Source organism: Choloepus didactylus, chromosome 13, assembly GCF_015220235.1.
Source record: "Choloepus didactylus isolate mChoDid1 chromosome 13, mChoDid1.pri, whole genome shotgun sequence".
Taxonomy (NCBI): Eukaryota; Metazoa; Chordata; class Mammalia; order Pilosa; family Megalonychidae; genus Choloepus; species Choloepus didactylus.
Window position 1 is genome coordinate 6,535,929 of NC_051319.1, and position 15,649 is coordinate 6,551,577.

Here is a 15,649-nt window from a genome sequence, read left to right on the forward strand (position 1 = left end):
GAGCACCTCTGAACCCACATGAGGTATTTAATTTCTACAAAAGTGTTATTGGAATAAGTTTTCCTACCCTTCCTTCCTTCCTTCCTCCCTTCCTTCTATCCTTCCATTCTTTCATCCTTCCCTCCATCCCTTCCCTCCCTCCCTCCTTCCTTCTTCTCCCTTAAAAATGCAGAAATACTGACACTTATTAGTTGCTAGGGAATGAAGGCTAAGAGTGTACAGAATGCTTGGTCTCTTCCCTTAAGAGTTCATATGTAGATTATTTAAAGCAGATAGTGAAGTAAAGAGGGGAGAAAATGATGGTAGCACACCAGAACATGCCACAATATTATGTTCATGTGGCTTATTTTTAGAGATACTACATATGAAACAGAATAGCTTAATGACTAAGTAATTAATTCCAGCTCTTTTACTTGCTAAATGTATGACCTTGAGAAAGTTGCCTAAGATCTCTGAACTTATTTTCTTCTCTATCATGGGGATAACATTAATGCCTTTTAATAGGTGTTTTGATTATCAAATGAGATAATGCATCAGAAGGACTTAGAGTTCCTGTCAATTAGAAAGTCAATAAATGATAGCTGTAACTGTTTATTAATTGTGACACTTCTGAAAGAGCAGAATAATAGTCAAGTCCACTTTTAGCTGCCTGACTAGATACAAAAAACAAGTTCATTTAACCATTTAATATTTAAGCAAGATAAAAGGAAGATGCTACAAATTGCCTAGGAAATTTGGACTGAGTCTTAAAACACAAACAGTTGTTAATTGATTAAATTTTCATTGTGTTATAAAATAATTTTCATTGTGTTATTATAAAATAAGGTATGCCTTGAATTATGAATTAATGTTTTGTAGGAAAAGACAATGTTATGTAAATTCATTTGTGCTTTAAAAAACAATGGAAAAGGTATTTTTGCTTTCATTTTTTAGAATAACATTCATTTTGTGTACATAGATGAATTTCAGTCTGTAAGACCTGAGGTAAATGAAAGTGAATACAATAAGGAACTGAAGCTTTCCTGCTTACAGAACATAGATGACGGTGTGGGCTTGTCTTCCATTGAAAAAGTTGTGAAAATAACTGACCCTGTCCTTTCATCAAGGTATTTTCTATGTTGTTACTGAGTTTATGTACGTATTCTATTGATTACTGCAAGAGGAGTGTTGAAGTCTCCAACTATAATTGTGGATTTGAGCATTTCTATTTATAGTTCTGTTTGTTTTTTGAGGCTCTGTTGTTAGTTGCATGCACACCTAAAATTGTGGTGTCTTCTTGGTGAAATGACACTTTTATCGTGTGTAATGTCCTCCTTTATTTCTGGTAGTGTTCTTTGTTTTGATGTCTAGTTTGTTGTGACAGCTTTCTTTTAAAGAGGGTTTCCGGACATATATAGTTGGGTTTTCCTTTTTTATTTAAGTTGACAATCTCTGTCTTTTAATTGGGATGTGTAAGCCATTCACAAATTTAATCATTGAGATGGTTGGATTAAAATATACAAGATGGCTTGTTGTTTTTTATTTGTTCAATCTGTTCTTTGTTCTTTTTTTTCTGACTGCTTTTGGATTTATTCAGTATTTTTTATTACTATATCTTCACTATTTAGTTTATCATTTATGCCTCTTCTAAAAATTTATTTAGTAGTTTTTCTAGTGTTTCAGTGTCTTAAGTTTTCACAGAATAGTTTTATATTGCTTCATTTGTAGCATAAGAATCACAGCAAGATATTCCCAATTCCTTCCTCCCATCTTTTGTTTTTTTGATTGTCCTATATTTTAATTTTACATACACTATAAATCCACAATACAGTACAGCTATTTTTGCTTTAACTTTTAGAATGATTAAAAGCTCTAAAAGAGTCTTGTAGTACTTTCATTTTTTTTTTTAATCTTCATTTTATTGAGATATATTCACATACCACGCAGTCATACAAAACAAATCGTACTTTCGATTGTTTACAGTACCATTACATAGTGGTACATTCATCACCCAAATCAATCCCTGACACCTTCATTAGCACACACACAAAAATAACAAGAATAATAATTAGAGTGAAAAAGAGCAATTGAAGTAAAAAAGAACACTGGGTGTAGTACTTTCATTTTAACTATCTTTGCATAGACCTAAGTTTATGAAGAGCTTCCTTTAACATTTGTAGTGCAGATATGCTAAAATGAATTATCATTTATTACTTGTGTGAATAAAAATTTTTATTTTTCTTTACTTTTCAAAAGATACTTTATAGAATTCTGGCTGACAGCTTTTTTTTCTTTTAGCGCTTTGAAAATGACCTGATATCTCTTGGTTTGCATAGGTTATGACAAGAGGCTTGCTGTAATTCTTATCTTTGTTCATCATTTTTTTTCCTCTGATTCCTCCTAACGTTTTCTCCTGTATTTGTTTTTCAGCAGTTTGAATATGCTGTATCCTGGAGTATGGGTGGTTCTCCTCCCCCCAATTTGCATATACCTCTTTTTTATCCTGCTTGGTATTCTCCGAGCATCTTGGATTTGTGGTTTGATTTCTTTAGTTATCTTTGGAAATTTGGGGCCATTATGTATTTTTTTCTTTTACTTTTTTTTTTTTTTTGCTTAAACTTTTTATTTTGAAATAATTTTATTCTTATAGGACTGATTGATGCAAAAATAATACAAAACCCATACAGAGAACTGCAGCATCCCTCCCTGTTCTAATACCCAGATCCACCAATTTTAACATTTTGCTACATTTGCTGTATTGTTTTATCCATCTGTCAGTTTTCTAAACATTTGAGCATAGGTTGTATGCATCATATTCCTTGAACACATAATACTTCCATGTAAATTTCCTAAGAACAAGGATATTCAGTTATGTAATCACCTAAAGTACGGTTATCAGGTTCAAGAACTTTAACATTGATATAAACTTTGTTTTTTTTCCAATTTTTTTATATGTCCCAGTAAGGTCCTTTTGGGCATTTTCTCAACTATTAGATCCAGCCCAGGATAATTGCATTTAATTATCGTTTTCTATTTAGTCTCTTTTAAATTGTAGAAACATGTATACAACATAAACATATATACAACATCTCAGCCACTTCCAAGCAGACCATTCACTGGGATGAATCGCATTTACCATGTTATGCTGCCCTCATCACCATCATTACCAAACAGAAACTATATGCCCATTATGCATTAATTCCCGATTCCCTCCTCCCTCCACTACTCATGGTCACTTGTACTCTGCACTCTGCTTTCTGTTTCTGTGCATTTACATATTCTACCCATTTCATATAAGTGGAATCATACAATATATGTTTGACTTATTTCATTAAACGTGATGTCTTTAGGATTCATCCATGTAGTGGCATGTATCTTTTTTTTAATTTTGAGGTTGAATAATATTCTTTTTTGAGGCTAAATAATATTCCATTGCATATGTATACCACAATTTTGTTTACCATTCATTTGCTGATGGACGTATGAGTTGCTTCTACCTTTTGGCTGTTGTGAATAATGCTGCTATGAACACTGGTGTTCAAATATCTGTCCAATTACCCATTATCTTTTAATCTTTTATTTTCTGTTCTCTTTCCCTTCTCTTTCTGGGATTCCAATTACAGGAGTAATGTTATCCTACAAATCTTGTATGTTCTGTTTTGTTTTTCTTTTTGCTTTTCATTCTTTCGTTTTGTTTTTCAATTTGGGTCATTTCTAATGACCTATTTTCAAGTTCAAGGATTATTTTGTTGGCGCTTTGAATCTACTGATAACTCCGTTGAAGACAATTTTCTCCTCTGTTAAGGTGTTTTTTTATTTCTGGCATTTCTATCTGACTGTGTATTATAGTTTCCATCCGTGTGCTGAAAATTTCCATCTGTTCATGCATGTTGCCTATCTTTTCTTCTTGATCCATGGGCTGCAGAATGTATGTTGTGTTAGCAGGCGTAAAAGCAACATTAATCTCATTGTATATCTCCATTAGAGCTCTTGAGTGACCAACTACATTGTCAATGAGAGGTAATATTTTGAAAGGAATTTTTTTTTTTTCTGAGTTGTAGGTATCAACAGTGGGCTTAAAATGTTCAGTAAACTACATTGTAAACACATGGGCTGTCATCTAGGCTTTGTTATTCCTTTTATGGAGCACAGGCAGAATAAATTTACCATAATTCTTAAGAGCTCTGGAATTTTTGGAGTGGTAAATGAGCATTGGCTTCAACTTAAAGTTACCGCCGCTTTAGTCCCTAACAAGCGAGTCAGCCTGTCCTTTGAATCTTTGAAGCCCGACATTGACTTCTCTCTAGCTTGGAAAATCCTGAATGGCATATTCTTTCAATATAAGTCTGTTTGTTGCATTGAAAATCTGTTATTTAGTGTAGTCACCTTCATCAGTGATCTTAGCTAGATCTCCTGGATAACTTGCTGCAGCTTCTACATCAGTACTTCCTGGTTCACCTTGTCCTTTGATGTTATGGAGGTGGCTTCTTTCCTTAAATCTTATGAACCAACCTCTACTAGCTTCAGACTGTTCTGCAGCTCCTCTGCCCCTCTATCTGCCTTCATGGAATTACAGACACTTAGAGCTTGGCTTAAGGGAATGTTGCAGCTGGTTTGATCTTTCCAGACCACTAAAACTTTCTCCAGATCAGCAATAAAACTATTTCAGTTTCTTATCATTTGTATTTTCGTTGGAGTAGTACTTTTAATTTCCTTCAAGAACTTTTCCTTTGCGTTCGCAACTTGACTAACTGTTGGGTGCAAGAGGTCTACCTTTTACATTATCTCGAATTTCAACATGCCTTCCTTATTAAGCTTAATCATTTCTAGCTTTTGATTTCATCTGAGAGACGTGACTTCCTTTCACTTAACACTTAGAGGCCATTGTAGGGTTATTGCTTGGCCTCATTTCAATATTTTGTCTCAGGGATTAGGGAGGCCTGAGGAGAGGGTGAGAGGTAGAAGAATGGCCAATTGATGGAGCAGTCAGAAACATTTATTGATTAAGTTTGCTGTCTTATACGGGCATGGTTCGTAGTATTCCAAAACAATTACAGTAGTGACAACAAAGATCACTGATCACAGATCACCAAAACAGATATAATAATGAAAAAGTTTGAAATATTGTGAGATTTACTAAAACATGACACAGAGATGGAAAGTGAGCACGTTGTTGGAAAAATGGCACTGATAGACTTGCTCAGTGGAGGGTTGCCACAAACCTTCTTTGCTAAATAAGAAAAAGTTATGAGTATCCTTTTGTGTGTAGCATATGAAATTCGCTGTTTCTCTGAAGTCATATTTTAGATGGCTGTCAACTATCAAGTTAAAAACAGAGATTCATTAATGGGCTTCAAAGAATCTATTAACTTCTGGAATTGTATGAATACTATGTGTGTGTGTGTATTTTTCTATATAAGGATAAATAGCTTTCATCAAATTTTTGAAAAATAGTCCATGACATAAAAAGAGAGTCACTAAACAGCAATTGTTGTGTTCTTACTCAACACATTTTTGGTTAGCACTTTACTGTGCAAAGCAAGCACTGCCTGTGTAAAATTTTGGTAGAATATGGTTCCTAAATATTGCTGTGATTTTACATGTACATTTGATTTGTAAACCCACCCATATAATTATCAAGTTTTCATTTTGTGACTTCTTGAGCACTCCCCAAGCTTTGCCTCTTTAAATTTGTGATTACTATGTACTCTGAAGGTTCAGTTCTTTATAACATGATGCAAGAAGGATCTTAAGAAGACCAAAATGTCAGTTTTGATTATTCCATAATATGAAAGCTTATCTTACAAAGTGTTGGTTTTGTGTATTTTAAAAGTATTTAAAATATTTAGCATAAAAATATATATTATTAGGGATTCTTTCCCCCTGATATGTTTTTGTTTCCTTAGTAGTCAACAGAATGCCATGATACTAGCCACTGAGTCTTCAGAATCAAGCGCTTCAGATTTGCGTTCTTCAGAAGTTGAAACCAGAGCATTGTCTGTGGTGAATAATGGTGAGAGTAATTGTACAAAAGAAACAAATGATGACCTAAAAAGTAAATCACTGTAAGTATTTTACATGGTAGGATTTATTTATTTATTTTTGTTGTGATGAGTTCCAAAATTTTAATAATGTTCTAAAGTGATAATATTGCTTACTTTAGGAGTTAGAAGGGTACTGCATGTTAAAAGTGTGACATTGCATTTGAGCACATCAGACAGAGAACCCACTGCTTTTGATAGGTATCACAAGTAGTTTATTTTGGAAGTGAATATGGTACTGAAAGAGTTGGTAAATGATACAGAAAAGGGAAAGCAGCCAGTGAATAAAGTCAGCTATTGCAGTTGACAATTGAAGTTTAAGCCCACATGAAAACTCTGAGAAACAGAGCCAAACAGATGCCTCAGAATTAAACTTGACTGGAGGGTTGAGGGAGCTGGGCTACTTATATACTAACTCCCATGTATTGTAGATTAGGGCACTCCTGGAGGGTATTAATTGTTGAGCGTTTCTGGATTGTTGTGCATGCACTAACAGCATGGCTTTCTATAGTTCCTGATAAAAGATTATAAAGCACAGAAAAAATACCGACAGTTGGAAATCTACTGGAGGAAAGGTCCAAGGGACCAGGGCACTGATAGCCTTTTTTTAGAGTTCACTCCTTGTGCCACTCACACCAGCTCACACCTCACTTATGTTTACTCCATTCTGCCACTGCTTCATAAAGTTGGTGGCTAGTCACTATTTCTTTTTCTAAAGGATTTGCAATTGGAAGATAAGGTTAGTGGGACAAGCTGAATAAACTCTCCACTGTTGTACTTGGTTGGTCCTGGTTAAAAGCTTGCTCTTATACTGTCATTCTAGATACTACTTCCCATCCTTGGCTAGAACTTGTGCTGATCTAGGTTGCTTCCTAACTGGGGTAACCTATACCTTTGTTAAAATAAAAACTTGAGCAAAAAAAAAGTGTGACATTAAGGTTTTTTCCAGATGGGTAGTTGTGGACTTGAATCTGAAATAACCTTGCATTGAAAAATCATACTTATGATTAAATATATAACAGTTACTTTTGTGGTTCTGCCTTTTTATAATTCTCATTAATAATGAAACTATATAGTACTGTTTGGCTCTAGAGGAGCTGATTATATTCCTTATCACAAAAATCCCCCTAAAATCAAATTGCCAGCAAAAAGAAAACTTCCACAATAATGTGGGAAGACACGTTAACTAGAGCAAAAGATAATGAAGTCGAGAGAATGAAAGAAATAAATGGGTGAAATATATGGGTTATCTCCCTCTTTGCTAAGTTTGAAGCATTTCTTTTTCATTTTATATATCATTATAAAAAGATTCTCTTTCGGGTGTGGAATATAATAATGATAATAAGTTTTAGCATTGTGGTAACTTATGTAATTTGGAAGCCTAAATATTTGTTATGAGATTTTACTTTGACTTGGTTTTAGTTATTTTTCATGCCTGATGTCAAAAGTAAATTTTTATATCAAGGAGGTGATTTTCTTCCAGTATGCAGATACTTGTGAAATTAATATCAGTAAAAACAGGATAAAAGCACTACAGGAATCTCCCTTTGAGGAGTTACCTCAAGATTTCTGGTTTTTTTTTTTCATCCCACTTGTGAATCCTCACCTCATATGGGGCATAAACGCTATTCAATTTATAAATTCTTATTTATTTTCAGTAAAGCACAGTTACATCTGGAATCAGACATTTTTTATTAAATAAGATTTTAAGTTTTTAGACTAAACATTGTACTCATTTGGTTTGAACTTCAAAATCTATAAAAAGGTATAGAGTGGAAAGTCTCCCACCATTCACTTTAACAAGTAATCAGTGGTATTCATTTCTTGTATTCTTATAGAAATTTTAAATGTCTCTTCAAGCTAGTGAAAATATATATCCTTTGTATTTTTTGCTCTTTATAAAAGCTAAATGATAGCACACTATTCAATACGATTTTGCAATTTGGTTTTTTTTCTCGTATCTTTTCATATCTTTACGTGATGACCTTTTTGTTTTTTTAAATAGGGGTAATATATATTTATAGCCTAAAATTTGCCATTTAAACCATTTTTAAGTGTACAATTCAGTGTCATTATTTGTTGTGCCACCAGCACCATCTTCTTTTACTGAAATTTTTTTCGTCACTCGAAACAAACTCTTTACCCTTTAAGCAGTAAGTCTCATCTACCCTTCTCACAGCCCCTGGTAACCTTTAATCTCCTGTTTCTGTGGATTCGTTCATTCTAAATGGAAGCATACAATATTTGTCCCTTTGTGTCTAGCGTATTTCACTCAGCATGATGTTTTCAAGGTTCAGCCATGTTGTATCGTGTCAGAATTTCATTCCTTCTTGTGACTAAATAGTTTTCCATTGAATGAATATACTACTTTTTTCCTCTTTTATTAGAGAAGTTGTGGGTTATAGAACATCATACATAAAATACAGGATTCTGATATACCACCCTACCACCATCACCTTGCCTTGGTATGGAACATTTGTTACTTTGATGATAGCACATGTTTTTAATTGTACTGTTAATTAAAGTCTGTGGTTTAACTTAGGGTTCACTGTATAGTGTAGTTCCATGGATTTTTAAAAATTTTTTATTGTTACCATATATACAATCTAACATTTCCTATATTGAATATATATCATATTCAGATATGTATTTCAGTGCTGTTAATTGCATTCACACAGTGTTGTGCTACCATCACCACAATCCATTACCAAAACATTTCCATCATTACAAATAAGAACCTGTACATTTTACGCCTTAACTTCCCATTCCCTAATCCTACCCCGTTCCCTGGTAATCTGTAATCTGACTCGATGAGTTTGCTTATTCTAATTCTTTCAAATCAGTTAGATTATACAGAATTTGTCCTTTTGTGTCTGGCTTATTTTCCTCAACATGATGTCTTCAAGGTTCATCCATGTTATTGCATGTATCAGGACTTCATTGCCCATTTTTAAAATGGGTTATCTTTTTATATTGTAGAGTTGTAGGATTGCTTTATATATTCTGTATATTGAGCCCTTATCAGATATTTGGTTTCCAAATATTTTCTCCCATTATGTAGGTGTCTTTACTTTCAGGATAAAGTTCTTTGATGCACAGAAGTTTTTAATTTTGATAAGGTTCCATATATCTTTTTTTGCTTGTGCTTTCAGTGTAAAGTCTAAAAAAACGTTGCTTAATACAGGGTCCTGAAGATATTTCCCTACCTTTTCTTTTAATTTTATGGTTCTAGTTCTTATATTTGGGACTTTCATTCATTTTGAACTGATTTTTGTATATGGTATATGGTAGGGGTCTATCTTTATTCTTTTGTACATGGACATCCAGTTTTCTCGCACCATATGTTGAAGTGATAATTCTTTCCCAATTGAGTGAACTTGGCACCCTTGTTAAAAAAGTTGGTCATAAACATGACATTGATTTCTTAACTGTCAGTTTGATTCCATTGTTTTGTATCTGTCCTTATGCTAGTACCATGTTGTTTTGATTACTGTGGCTTTGTACTAAGTGCTAAGATTGGAAAGTGGGAGTCCTCCAGCATTGTTCTTTTTCATCTTGGCTTTAGCCATTTAGGGCCTCTTACCTTTCCATATAAATTTGATGATTGGCTTTTCCATTTCTGCAAAGAAGGCTAGTGGAATTTTGATTGGGATTTTTTAAATCTGTAAATCGCTTTGATTTCTTTTCCAATATTTCATTACTAGTGTATAGAAACACTACTGATTTGGGGGTGCTGATCTTGTAATCCACTACTTTGCTGAATGCATTTATTATCTCCAGTAGCTTTCTTGTGGATTTTTCAAGATTATCTGAATGTAGGATCGTATCATCATCAGATAAGGAAAGTTTTACTTCTTTCCAATTTGGATGTCTTTTATTTCTTTCTCTAGCATAATTGCCCTAGCTAGAACTGCTAGTACAGTGTTGAATAATAATGGTGACATTGGGCATCTTTGTCTTGTTCCTGATCTTAGAAGGAAGCTGTCAATCTTTCACCATTGGGTATGATGTTAGTTGTGGGGTTTTTTGTGGATGCCTTTTATCATGTGAAGAAGTTTCCTTCTATTCCTAGGATCCTAAGTGTTTTTATCAAGAAGTGTTGCTGGATTTTGTCCATTGCTTTTTCAGCATCGATTTGAGAAGATCATGTGTGTGTTTTTCCCCCCTTCATTCTGTTATTGTGGTGTATTACATTTATTGATTTTCTTAGGTTGCCTTGCCCTTGCATACCTTGGATGAATACCACTTCATCATGGTGTAAAATTCTTTTTATGTGCTGTTGGATTCAGTTTCCTAATATTTTGTTGAGGGTTTTTTACCTTTATATTTATGAGGGATATTGGTCTGTAGTTTTCTTTTCTTGTGGTATCTTTATCTGGCTTTGGTATGGGGGTAATGTTTGCCCCATAGAATGAATTAGAGAGTGTTACACCCTCTTCAATATTTTTTTGAAGACTGAGCAGGATAGATTTTAATTCTTCTTGAAATGTTTGATAGAATTCACCAGTGAAGGCTTCTGGTCCTGGGCTTTAATTTGTTCAGTGATTTTAGATTACTGATTCCATCTCATTACTAGTAATTGGTAAATTTTGACATCTGTTTCTTCTTGAGTCAGCGTTGGTAGTTTTTGTGTTTCTGCAATTTGTCCACTTCCTGTAGGTTATCTAAATTGTTGGTATAAGGTTGTTCATATTATCCTTTATAGTCCTGTTTCTTTCTGTGGGTCAGTATTAATGTCCCCCTTTTATTTCTGATTGTAGATATTTGTATCATCTCTCTCTTTTCCTTTGTCATTCTGGCTAAAGGTTTGTTGATGTTATTTATCTTTTCAAAGAATCAACTTTTGGCTTTCTTCAGTCTCTCTTTTTTTAAGGGGGGGGGTTCTGTGATTCTTTCTAATCTGCTGTTGAAATTTTCTAGAAAATTTTTCATCTCACTTATTGTGTTCTTCAACTCCAGTGTTTCTCTGGAGAGATTTCCACTTTGTTCATTCATTGTTTCCTTATATCCTTTAGTTCTTTTTCTGTGGTTTTCTCTGTCTCTTTCAGCATATTGAGGATCCTTATTTTAAAAAAAGTCTCTGTCAAGTAAGTCTTACAGTTTGGTCCTGGGCCATCATTTTGTAATCTTTGCTTGATTTTTAATCTTTTGTTGTACAGTGTACATTTTAATATTTTAGATAACTCTGGTATTGAGTCCCTGGGCTGTGCCTTAAGTTTGTATCCAGCTAGTGATATGACTGAGATTTTCTTGAAATCCAGGAGCTGATAAAACCAAAGAAATCAAGGCAAAAAGCAACTTTTACTCACTGCAAATTGGCTCTGCTTTGCCTAGTGGGTCTCCTGCAGTGATTAGCCCCATTAAGCAGATCAGCATGAGGCAAATGGGAAGGGCAGGGTCTTCTCTAGCCAGACCCTGGGAGCCTGCTGCTTTTCCTGGGCCTGTGCTTGCTGGAGGCCATAGGCTTTCCCAGTTTACAGTCCAAAGGAATTTGAGTGAAGGATTTCTGATTGAGTGAAAGATTTAGATTACTGAGTCCATCTCATTACTAGTAATTGGTAAATTGTTGACAACTGTTTCTTCTTGAGTCAGCGTTGGTAGTTTTTGTGTTTCGGCAATTTGTCCCTCTCTACTCCCTTTGAAAGAGAACTCCTCCTCCTCTTGGATGCTCTTTCTTGTAATTTAATGCAGATTGTTCTTTGCCCCAGGCCTTTCAATTTAATTGTTTTCACTCTCTCCTTGCTGTCTGCAAGTGGCTTTTATGCTGTTGCGACAAACTGGGAGGATGAGTCTGAGACTTGTTCCCTGGTTCAGTCTCTCAGACTTCAACCAGATAGATTGGCACTGACAAACACACACCCCAGTGTGCACACAGGAGCCACTCTGCTCCCGCTGGAATAGTGCCAGGGACCCAGAATGGGAATGCAAGTTGGCTCCACCCTGCATTGTGGAGGAGGTAGGGGAGGTTGGCCTTGTGATATAAGTTAGTAAACTTGCTTTTCTGGTGTATATCTTGAGTTTTGGTGTTTTGACCATGTTTGTATTTTGGTTTTATGTTGTTTAATTTATGGGTTTTTTTCTTTTATGGTTTCTGAACTTTTATCATATTTTAGAAAGGCCTACCCCACATCAAGGTTATAAATCTTTTTTTCCATGTTTTCTCTGTGGTTTCATTTAAATCTTTGATCCCTTTGAAATATATTTTGAGTACAGTGTAAGAAATAGTCAAGTTTTTTTTCTAAGTTATCCAGTTTTCCCATCACTATTTATTTAATTTTTTTAAGTATTTTATTTTGTATTTCTGTGTCTCCACTGGTTTGAGATGTTACCTTTATCACATACTAAAATCATTTATACTTTGGGGTCATTTTCTATATTTTATATTCCTTCCAATTTTTCTGTTTATTCCTGTATCAGTACCACATATTTAACATCTGATAAATGAGGTTACTTACCCTCTCATGCTCTTCTTTTTCAGTTTTCTTTGCTACTGTTAATTGGAAATAAGCTTTTAAGAGAGTTCTGGTCTGAATTTTAAATTTTAGAAATTGTTAGAATTTCATTTGAACATGATTGTATGTTAGATATAATTTAAATAATGTTAATTTTTTAAGGGAAACTGATCAAACAGAAAATGTTAAACCGATGGTGAGAGGACGACTCCAAAGACCTAAACCAAATTTATCGAGAGCAGTTGAGAAGAAATCAGTTCTTTCACAAGATAAAACAGATGCAGAAAACAAGAGTTCACATTCAGAAACTTCAGGTGCAAAGGTATGGAGTAAGAAAGTTTGTGGAAATTATAATTATAAAAGATTTTCCTAAATAGTTCAGAGTAAAAATTTTTAGCTTGTTATTACAAAGTACTGTTTCTGGTGTTAAGACGATACACGAACTTACATATTTACATTATAATGTAATGTAACAATTACATTAGATTTGTTCCTGTCTTATTAAGTATCTAATTTATGCATTTTCATTAGTATTGGACATATGAATTCAGACGTCTTCAGTGGTGATAAATCTGTCCTTTGTGTACTTATATAAAATTTACATTCAAAATATTTTTTAAACCAGCCGAACATAAAATTACATCCCAAACCCTCTCATCTAAATCACACTCTATTGTCTCTGTGGTCTCCTTTATATAAAATTTGTCTATGTCTCTAAGTATGTAAAGATTTCTGTGGTTTTCGATTTTAATGTATATAATATTTAAAATATTTTTCACTGACAACATTCATTTACACTTTCTTGAGTCTAATTGATCTAATTGATTGCTGTTTGAAGTTAACATTTATTTACCTAATTATTTCTCTAAAGTTGGAAGTTTAGGTTGTCTAAATTTTTTTAAACTATTTTAAATAAAAGTAAGCAATTTTGTAAATCGGGCTTTCATAAGTTAACAGGCAAAGGATAAATTTCTAGAGGAGGTGTGTTTAATTAATGGGTCAAAGTACTTTTAAGTATTTGTATGGTCTTGTTATGCATTGTCAAATTGACAATCGAAAAGAATGAATCTACTTAGAGTGTTTAAGCATTATATGAATTTTTTATTCCTTTAAATCTTTACCAGTGCTATATTGTTATAAGTTTTGTTTTGTTTTGTTTTGTTTTTATCTTGTTCTAAAACACTTTAGAAAATGTTGGTCTGCTATAATCTTGTAAGATATTTTTAAATTTTAAAAAAATTTGTAAAATACAGATTCATGTAAAAATTAAGACAAAATTTACTTTTAATTTCATTATCCAGATGCACCCATCTTTTAGCATATGTCCTTCCAGCTTTTCTTTTACAAAATACTAAGTAATAATATTAATTTAGTTTTGTATCCTGCTTTGGTACTCAATACTTCATAAATATTTTTCCTTGTCATTAAACATTTTTGAGAACATGTTTTTTATTGCCTTTATAATATTCTGTCATGGATATTAACCAAATTTATTTAGACATTTACGTGTTATGGGATATTTTTTCTAAATCATTGTTTGTTATTTTGTATAATGTTCAGTGAACAGCCTAGTACTTAAATCTTTGACTGTCTCTCTCTTCCTTTCCTGAGACTAGAGTATGAGAAATGATATTCTGGGTCAAAGAATATGAACATTTTTAAGGCTCTTGATATATGTTGATAAATGTCTTCCAGAAAGGATATACCAATTTGTATGAGATGATCTCTTTTTTATATTCTCATTTACATTTAGGATTTAAAAAAAATATATATCTATATAGAAGTACAAAAAATTGAATTTCATTGGTTTAATTTCCATTTCCTTGACTATCATAAAGTTTGAATTTTTTTGATGTTAGGTAGATTAACTGTAAGAAATTAAATTTGTAGAATCTTCCAGAGAAGGATAAAATGAATACATTTGACACTTTTGGAAAGGAGAATACAGAAAGTGAAAACACAGAAGCCGAGATTGTATCTAAGTAAGTATGTAGGAAGTAGAATTAAAACAGTAACTCTTAGAAGCTATTGTACTGACTTTCTACTTAAGTTTTCTACTTAAGGTCTGAATTTTATTTTCAGCTGGTGTATCTTAAGTCCATGTTCAATATAGGTGTTGTTGAAACATTTACAAAATCCTCTCTTATGTTTGAAATGGTAGAAGTAGATTATTGTAAGGGTTCATTGAGTTAGCAGTTGCATTTCTACCTCAGCTCATTAACAAGACTTTAACAAAGTTTTGCTAAATAAATTATTGGCTAAGAGATATGCTCCTTGATAACTTATTGGAGCAGTGGGTTTCAAAAAGGATTATTTAACTTGGATTGAAGATCTGAAACAGACCTCACTCTGATATGAATCTGAACAAATGGATTCTAGTCTATACTACGAGTACCATTTACACCAGAATCTGTGACTAATGCTATGGAATTGTGCATTATATAGTACCCTGAGTGGAGAATAGTATCATATGCTTGTCAGGTGAGGATTTTTCCATTTTTCAATGAAAATTTTGCACTTTTTATATTTAGGCTTCCAAGATTCTATTCCACAAAGTCAGGTGTAGTTGTATGAGTATGCTTGAGGATGTTCTTGTGGACATTTGTGAATTATTTTATATTCCAAATGTTTTGCTTATTCAAATAAGTAAGAGACAGAGAAGGAAATACTGAGAAACAAGAGTATTTGAATTCAGAATAAACAGTGATTTTGTTTCTTTGCATTGTTCTAGATTGAGTGAAAAAATATGTTTGCAGGAAGATAATCAACCAAAGGCTTTCAGACCTGCACGACTAATGAGGGGCCGGTTGCAAAGGCCAAAGCCAAATGTAGGTAAAGCTGCTGAAAGAAAAGAAATTCTGACATCACAGGAACCAATTGGGGCTGATGAAAAAAGGAATGAAAAGAATTCCTGTATTGGTAAAGATGTAAGTACTCTGATACCGTCTCCCCAATTTTGTTAAAAAGGAACACATCAGTTCAACATAAGATTCCCATTACCCCTTTATCTGTATAGATCATTTATTAAATGTATAGCCAAGGTATTAAAGTCAGCTGCTTTACTAATTGTAAAACCGTTGTAAAATCTCAGCTCCCTGGACTGTGAATATTTACATACTCAGCTTAACTGCTTTCACTTTACCTCATATTTGGACTTGGTTTTTCCTGTCACTCAAT

At 33.4% G+C, this 15,649-nt stretch overlaps 1 protein-coding gene across 3 annotated transcripts in view; it reads left to right on the plus strand.

The window, feature by feature from the left end:
- BDP1 (B double prime 1, subunit of RNA polymerase III transcription initiation factor IIIB) overlaps positions 1 to 15,649 on the plus strand; it is a 188,374-nt gene that overhangs the window by 59,253 nt on the left and 113,472 nt on the right. For 2 of the 3 annotated variants that reach the window (XM_037800829.1, XM_037800831.1), the window contains exons 11-15: positions 959 to 1,106; positions 5,886 to 6,044; positions 12,635 to 12,794; positions 14,363 to 14,454; positions 15,204 to 15,399. In XM_037800829.1, coding sequence (XP_037656757.1) covers positions 959 to 1,106; positions 5,886 to 6,044; positions 12,635 to 12,794; positions 14,363 to 14,454; positions 15,204 to 15,399 — 755 coding nt within the window. The remainder of the gene's footprint in view (positions 1 to 958; positions 1,107 to 5,885; positions 6,045 to 12,634; positions 12,795 to 14,362; positions 14,455 to 15,203; positions 15,400 to 15,649) is intronic. The other variant, XM_037800830.1, reaches the window with a different exon arrangement.